Below are 9148 nucleotides of genomic sequence, written 5' to 3' on the forward strand. Positions count from 1 at the left end.
TTTACACTTATTTTTACTGAGAACCCTTTATACGAATAGCATGAGAATTTTCTACAAACCATAAATGTGAACTGTGTTGGTTGAAAATGTCAACTTAAGTAAAAACAGCCTCGTTAGTTAATAAAATATTTTTTTAAAAATTTAGATTAATCGAGATCTTATTAATAATGTTTTGTGAAAAAATCAACCTTGCAGTATAGTCGCGTGGCAATAAATCTTGGACTCATTGGCAATGATAACAGTGCATATTGTTTTGATGTAATATTCTCCATTAAAGCTCTTTAAATATTTACCAGTTTTTTTCAAACGACGATATGTGGTTGAGGTACTCTATTTCGAGGAAATCGTTCAATTCATAATCTAGGAGCGAGATTGTAATTTCCATCAACTAAACCTAATGATAATACATTTTTACAATTGCATATAAATGTCATGCACGCCAGTTCAAATTAAGATATGCAGTCGATATTTAATATTTAAAAACAATCACTATTATTATATGTTATCGGTATTAAAATTACTATAAGCCTTATTAAATTATTTCAATTTCGTGTATGAGAAATAATTTTCATCAAACTGGTTTTTGTTTATAATCTAGTAATATTTTTTATGATAATTATTAGTTAAGATTAATTTAAATTTAAGTATACAATTTAAACACCATGATTCTAATAAGAGTTAATATTTTAGCAAAAAAAGTTACCACCCACTAGAACTAGAAGATCAATTACTCCAAGTTCATCATCTGTTCATAGCAAAAAGTCACCGTTTAGCAATGGTAGACAAACTAGAACATGTACCCTAGGTGATCAGCCATCAACAGTTATAGGTAAATATAGTTCATTAAAATAAAATGTAATGTAAGACTTGTGATATATAACAATATAAGCAAGTAAACTATATTTATACAATTGTATTAATAAAATAATTATTGTCAGTTATTAAAAAAAAAAAACATATATATAATCAGTTTTTCAGGTACAAATATATATTTTTGAAAATACATTAGTTCCTATGTTTTATTAATTATTTATTTCCGTTTTTTAGAGAATTCAGATTCGGAAAGTGAATTTCCTAGAAACTTAGGAATGACAAAACAATATAATAAAAGAAATCAACAACCCAAAACTATTAAATCTGAACATAATGCTGCTATTAAGACAGAAGTTTTAGTTACTGATAATCAAAAGAAGTCAATGTATCCTAAAACATATCCTAGTAAAGAAGTGCTTATGCAACGCAACATACCAAAAAAATCAAAATCGTGTGTCTTTAAAGTTCATAGTAATAAATCTGAAGAAATCGAACTATGTGAACAAGTTACTCTTAAAGCGCCGCTTGATTTAAAATCTGAAATGCCACCACCTACAAATATAATATCCAATATAAAGAAAGAAAATATAGAAATAAAAAATGAAGATAATATTTCAGTTAATGCTACAATTGAAGAAGAAAATGCTATAATTAATTACGTGTCATCAAAAGAAGCATTAGAAAAAAATGACCAACAAAATATAATATATGAAACTCCAAGTAGCATTGATGGAAAAAATGAAATAAATATTGAGACAACAACATCACTATCAAAGTCTCAAGCCACAAGTGTTATCTTTTACAAATCATCTTCTGAAGATAAAGAGTCAGTTCAATTAAAAATACCATGTGAAGAACTATCCTTGCCTTTAAGTAACCAACCTGATGAATCAAAAATATCTGGCACCGATTTTGATCTTAACGAAATAAGATCAGAAATGAAAGGTCTTTTGCCAACATCAACTATTAGTAATATAGATCTCAATCATAGTGAAAAATCAGTGTTTCAAAATCAATTTGAAATCGAAGAAGAAAAAAATGCTAAACCAGAAACAGAAGATATTTATGAATTCAAAGAATCTGAGCCATGTGATTTTGAAACTATCCCTTCTGTTATCGAAGAAAAAAACCGTAGAGTTATTAAATATAATGATTCACCAAAATCATATAATTTTGAAAAAACTATTGAACCACCAATAATCACTGAATCTGTAATAAAAATGGAAGTAGCTGGACAAAATCAATCTGTGATACCCAATGTATCTAATAGCAATAACACTTCACAATTTTATGTAAATATTGAAACTAATGTGAAAGAAAACGATTATAAAGACAATTTGAATCACGGAAATGAAGTTGAAAGTTCTGTATTTCAAAATCAATCAGATATTGAATCTGATGGATCTGAGAATTTGATTATAAGTGATGTGATTGATTCTAAACACGTAGATGAAGATTCTCGGGATGAAACATGTCAAATTGATGAATCTGATATGAAAAACGAAGTATTAGATTTATGCATGAAACCACCAGAATCACCTCCTAATAACATTTTTAGTATGCCAGAACCAAATGATATTAACGACATGGCTATAGAAGATGAAGATGATGAAGATGATGATGAATTAAAATTAGTAATAGCTGATGATAAAATTGATACTGATTATCAAATAGAAACAAACTTACTAAGTGGTGAAGAACATAATTCTTCTCGTGAACAAACTGAAGAAGCACAAGAAAAATCGCCACCGCCAATGCCTCCTAGTGTACATCAATTATTAATGACAGACCCAGAAGATTTTAAAAATTCTTTTGCCATGAAAAGAGACACTATTTTACCTAGAGATACTGATGATGAAAGTACTACTTCCTGTAATGAAAATATTCAAAATGATCTTGTACAAAGTTTCCAAATGTATTCAAATATTGATAACCAGTCACCAAAAACAAAAATTTATCAGCCTTACTTAGATAATAATGATGATAGTACTAAATCAGGATTTGAATTTGGGTCCAATTCAAAATCACCAACATTTGAAAATGCAGAAAATGTTGAACTTATTGATCAGTTTTCTACCAATGAATCGACAAATAAAGAATATAATTATGAGATTAATAAATTTAAAAATAAATCTGGAAAAGAAGGTTCTACATTTCTTCCGGAATTGCAATGTAGAGAAGAAATAATAGATGAAGAAAGTCTCAATAATGCTCTAGTCATAGAATATAGTCGTAATAATGCAGAATATGATATTCACAAGCCCAGTACTAGCAAAGGACACTTTGATTCAATACACCAACCCTGCTCCAGTAAAAGTGAAATTTATGAAACTAATATTTCTAGTGATACAAAAAATAATAGTTTCATTGATGCTGAACCAACAAATGTAATTACAAGTGTCATTTTCGATGCGCCTAGTAGTAGCAGAAATGTTATTATTGATGATAAAATTCCAATTGTTGAAAGCTGTAAAAATAGTGTCTATGATAAAAATGTTCCTATTAAAAACCAAAGCAGTCTCTATGATAATCCTATACCTAGTACTAGTAAAGTTAATTATAATTCAGATTCAAATGTAAATGATGTATTATTCTGTGAAGAAACTATACCAGGTAGTCCAACTGGTACATCAGAAGAACAATTTGATAATGAGGAAACAAAAAGAACTGCTATGGAACAAGACTTGTATGAAGAAAGAGAAGCTGCTTCAGCTATGTACGCTATGAATCGATCATTCCAACGACCTATGGTTACTTTGATGGGTGCAAGTGAAGCAGAGATGGAAGAGTATACCAGAATTCTTAAAACGTAATTTCAATTAATAATAAAGAAAAAAAAATAACTTTAAGTAATTAATCTCATTTTAAAAACAGAGTTTTAATGTTTACTATCTTGTAATATCTTACTACTTTACTGCTATTTATGTTTAGTTTCACAATATCATATATTTTTTCAAACAAATTCTTAAATAAAATTACATTCACCTTTTTATTTATTTATTTTTTTTTTTACAGTGATGGAACGCTTGATCAAACACATTTACAATTCTTAGCTGAGATCTCTAGTAGGAATCAAGATATAAAAATAAATGAACCCCCTGTAACTGAACCATCTGTAAATGAATCACCAGAACCAGAACCAGAACCAATTGTCAAACGTAAATAAATGTTTCCTGATTATTTTTTAATGTATTAACCATGTTTTTTTGGTAACAGCAAAGCTACCAGAAAAATCTCAAACAAAACGTAAAAATAGCCATGAACATTCAACTTCAAAACGGAATAAATCATCTACTATAACTACTTCAACTATTCGTTAGTTTCTAAAAATTTATCTTAAAAATTTTATTCATTTAAAATAATGCTTATATAAACATAAAATGCATGTTCTATAATTATATATTATGCAAAAATTATTTTCATTTATTCTTTAATGCATATTTTTTAGAAACTGAAAAACCTGAAATCAAAACGCCTATACCAATGAAAGATGGCAAACCATTAATTGCATTTAGTAAGTGTATATACATATTTTAAATAATGTTAATATTAAAGTATGTATTGATAATTTTAAATTGTATAATTTCTAATTTTATTAGATATTATTTCAATATATAAGATATTATTAGATGTTTCCATTATAATGTAATTTAAAATTATTATTAAATATTATTTTTATTATTTTAGCTCCAGATATGGACTCTACTCAACGGCAAGCATTAATTTTAGCCAGAATTAATGATTTAAGAAAAGAATACATAGTTGTGAAAACTCGCATATCTGTTGTTGATAGAAGAAGGAAAAAAATAAGAAAACGTAAAAGAGAAATGACAAAAATTGCTAGTATTCAGAATAAACAATCGTCTGTGATTAACTCAGCAAAATAATTTTTAGTTAACTTAACCCACTAATTTAAATTATAATTAAAATGTTGGTCATTTAATACCTCTATCAATTGTAAATGTTATCATTGTGATGATTGTAATGATTTAGACTATATATTTTATTTTATATAAGTTTTTAAAATGTACATAAAATAATCGGGTTTTTTTTCTTGTAATTAAAAACTTAATTTCAAGCACATATTTTTAAGTTGCTTCAACAGTAGTCAATATTTGTCTTAATTCTTGAATCATATTGAAAACTTTGAATCATTAAAACATATATATTTTACTGTTTTAATGTTTTGTAAAATATTTTTTATTTTTATGTTTGTATATAATTGTAATTGAACTCCATTTTTATACATACATATTTTATTTTTATGCATACATAACAGTAGTGTAATTCGATGGGTTGGACAACTCATGTATTTACTACAGTCTAAAAGGTAATTAACCTTCTATATTGTGCCAAATATTTTATACAAAAATGAGAATGTGACTTAAATAATTTATACTTATTACTTACTTTTCAATAATATAATATATTTATTTGTTTACATAAATTTAAATTTAAATTTTAGATTTTTTTTCATAGGTTCTCTTTTATGGCAATTAAATTGCAGAGATTTTTTATTGATTTTTTAATGAGAATTAGTTATTTTGGTTTTATACTTAATTATGATAAAAGTCATCAGAGAAAAAATGTTTGTCGCTTATAAATGTAGAACCGAATCTTCAATCCAATTTCAACGGTAGATTATATAGTTCTAGATAATCTTCCTCAATTATGCATTTCCAAAATTCTATAATTTCAGAAAACTCATTATATTTGCATTTTAAAATTGTTGAACTTTTTTTTTTTCTATTTTGTAAACTTCATATCTTTGTACAACCCACAAATATAATAATTAGATTAATATAAATTAATAAAGGCAATATATAGTAGTTAGTATATAGCATTGGCGAAGCTTCAGTTCTGGATTAGGGAATTAAAAATTTTAAATATTTAAATTAAACGGCCATATATAGTTCGGTATAAATAAACATTATCTTTATTAATTTAATACATTATAATAATTTTAAACGTATTTAATGCTTATATCACATTATAAGTTATTTATATTTTTTTTAATTTTTTGTTTCGTTGAAAAGATTGATAACTTTGTCAATAATTTAGGATTAGCACCTAGCTCTTTATTTCTTGGGGATCGGGATTCAAAATTTTAAAACATGCTACGCCAACTCATTTAACTTATTTTATTTATATCTGTTTTCTAAATATTTCTTTTATCACATATTTACACAATTATGGATGCTTTGTAGAACATTTTTTTTATTGAAAGTATAATTAATTTCCTGTATATAATGTTATATAATTTGTATATTCAGTGTGACACATTATTCTTTTTTTTAATAACTTATTATTTTATTTTGTATACATATTTTTTTTTTAATTTATTTTGTTTTATTTTGTAGGCATATCCCCATATAGTGCTACATTAATTAATTACTGATTCTACTAGTGATTGATATACCATACTAATTTTCTTAATTTCTTGTATGTATATTGGTTAAATTTTTAAAAGCATTATTTATGTAAATAGTTATTCATATGTAAATAGGTATGCCACCAAGAGCGTCCTCAAGGGAGGGCAAGTAGGGGCATCTTCCCCCCTTGACTTTTTCATGGGTCAGTTATCACAATCATTATGTAGTATAAAATATCACAAAATAAATATTTTTTAAATTAAAAACATTTCGATGTTGAGTGCCACAGTCGACACATAGTCAACAAATGTTATGTGGATCTTAATGGGTGTAGGTACGAGTATTACCTATTTTTTTCACTGTTGCGCCCTCTTAAGTCATCGGTTTTCGATACACTGTTTCGATTTTTATATGTGAATATTTAAAATTGGTAAATATCAAATGGTTTGGTTACTGGTAGTACCTTATTTATTTTATAGAAGCTAGAAACATTTAATTTTATAAGTAACCTAGAGTTATCAAATCAATGGTTTTATTTTATTTATATATATATAAAAAAAAATGAATTTGTTGATTTAAAATTGCACATTAATTAATTAAAATGAATACTGTAAGATTAAATACTAACGTTTTCACTATACACATAATTAATAATTTAATTTTTTATGTTCCCTACCTATATGATAGAAAACACGTCAAAAACAATAAGGTACTTTATCACTAATTAGATAATGAAACAAAAATTAAAAAATTTAAATACCTTGCACCCTCCTGACAAATTTCTACGGACGCTCTTGTATACCACAATATCATATCTGCTATGTATTTCAATATGTGTAAATAAATAAGTTGCTCCTAATAAAAAATAAAAAACTTAAATTATCCAACACAGATGTCATGTTTATTGCATTTATTTTAAGTCAACTTGTTCAAAATCGATTAAGTAACTCGTTGTAATTCATAGTTAAAATAGTTCTATCACACTATAATTTTGTCTGCAAGTTCAGTGGTTAGATACTTGAGGGCTATTAAAAAGTAATAGACTATATTATCCGTTATGTATATATAAATATATATATATATATATATATATATATATATATATATATATATATATATATAAAATCGATCAGATTAATAATTTAATATAATATTACAATTAATTAATTAACCAAGTTATAGTTAGTACACAAACAAAGTCTACACATCTTATTATCATTCTGAAATAAAAAATAGTACGTATATAAACATGAATAACTAAGTAATATTATTTGTATAAAATTTACTAATTAATAATAATAATAATCTACCACAATAATACAACCTAAATATCAAAATACAGTAAAAAAATTAAATTAAATATTAAATATTAAATGATGATGTATCTATCGCGGGTATTCGAGATTTATATTTAAAACATTTGAATATTGACAGCAAATATATGATAAAAGAAATATTTAGATAAAAGTAAAATATCAAGATTCATCCATATGCAGATCAACGGTTATATGACCTAGCGTAGCATGTTATAAATTATGGAAACGTACAAATGCACTTTTCAGTCGTTGTAACTAGCACCATCCAAGAAGATTATACACATGGACCTCACCAAATGGAGGGTACAAGAATCAGATTGATTACTGCCTAATTTCATCAAGGTGGAAATACACTATTGAGAATATCAAAACAAGACCGGGTGCAGATTGTGGATCAGACTACCAACTACTGGTGAGTAAGCTGCGGATTCATCTGAAAAATTTTAAAAGACCCCAGTATAAAACAAGCCAACATATAAATAGCAAAAAGGAGTAGGAAAGTTTTGGAACCATCCTACAGCAAAAGCTCAGGCATGAAGATACTATCAACAACTGAGCCGATCTTAAACAAGTGTTTAAGGCTACCAAGAATAAGGTTAAAAAAGAACGGCCAAGAAATCAAAAGAAGAACTGCTGGTTTTCTAAGGAAACCATTGACCTTATCGAACAGCGCCGCGAACTGAAAGTCAAGGGCCTCCATTACACCTCTCAATACAACCAACTTTCAACGCAAATAAGAAGGGAAATCCGTAGAGATAAAAATCAGATCATTATTGAGAGGTGTAAAAAAATTGAAGCATATGCAGATAAGATCTATACGCGTGAACTGTTCCAAGAAATTAAGAAGCTCACTGGGGATTTTAAGCTAAAGAAATCAGCTATTAAAGATGAAAATGGAAAAGTGCACACAAAGCCTAGAAGTATTCTGGAATGCTAGAGGACTTACTGCCAAAAGCTGTACATAGACCCAGATGAGCATATTGACAATAGCATCGCGTATGGTGAACAGAACCCAGGAATTCTCTTAGAAGAAATTAAACAGGCAGTGTCAAAGCTGAAGAATAATAAAGCGCCTGGATCAAATGAAATCACTGCAGAAATGCTGAAACTATCTGGAGATAAAGGAGTAAAGGTTTTATGGAAACTGTGCAATGAGATTTGGACAACGGGAGCCTGGCCTGAATACTGGGTGGAATCGATTTTCATACCATTTCATAAAAAAGAGTCTATCGAAGACTGTAACAATTGCCACAACATCTCCCTCATCTCACACGCCTCCAAAGTCCTACTAAACGTCATTCATGAAAGACTGAGGTACTATGTAGATGGTCAAATATCGCCGGAACAAGCTGGATTTGTCAAAGGTAGAGGAACACGTGAACAAATCTTGAATATACGCTAGCTCATAGAGAAGAGTAGAGAATTCAATCAACCATTTGTAATGTACTTCATTGACTATAACAAAGCTTTTGATTGTGTACAATGGAGGAAACTATGGACTGTCATGCAAGAAATGGGATTCCCCGAACATATCATCCACTTAATAAAGTACTCATACGCTGGATCAAAAGCAGTAATCAGAGCACAAGATACATTATTAGATCAATTCCAACCTACCAAGGGTGTTCGACAAGGGTGCATTTTATC

At 27.6% G+C, this 9148-nt stretch overlaps 1 protein-coding gene across 2 annotated transcripts in view; it reads left to right on the forward strand.

The window, feature by feature from the left end:
• The window catches only part of LOC112688726 (AT-rich interactive domain-containing protein 4B-like), a 24320-nt gene extending 19102 nt beyond the window's left edge, over positions 1 to 5218 (forward strand). For both annotated transcript variants that reach the window (XM_025562065.1, XM_025562063.1), the window contains 6 exons: positions 691 to 829; positions 1048 to 3622; positions 3829 to 3971; positions 4030 to 4128; positions 4262 to 4327; positions 4501 to 5218. In XM_025562065.1, coding sequence (XP_025417850.1) covers positions 691 to 829; positions 1048 to 3622; positions 3829 to 3971; positions 4030 to 4128; positions 4262 to 4327; positions 4501 to 4700 — 3222 coding nt within the window. In that variant the 3' untranslated portion in view covers positions 4701 to 5218. The remainder of the gene's footprint in view (positions 1 to 690; positions 830 to 1047; positions 3623 to 3828; positions 3972 to 4029; positions 4129 to 4261; positions 4328 to 4500) is intronic.
• Positions 5219 to 9148: the final 3930 nt, after the last annotated feature.

Source organism: Sipha flava, unplaced genomic scaffold (genome assembly GCF_003268045.1).
Source record: "Sipha flava isolate LNK unplaced genomic scaffold, YSA_version1 3_pilon_pilon, whole genome shotgun sequence".
Lineage (NCBI taxonomy): Eukaryota > Metazoa > Arthropoda > Insecta > Hemiptera > Aphididae > Sipha > Sipha flava.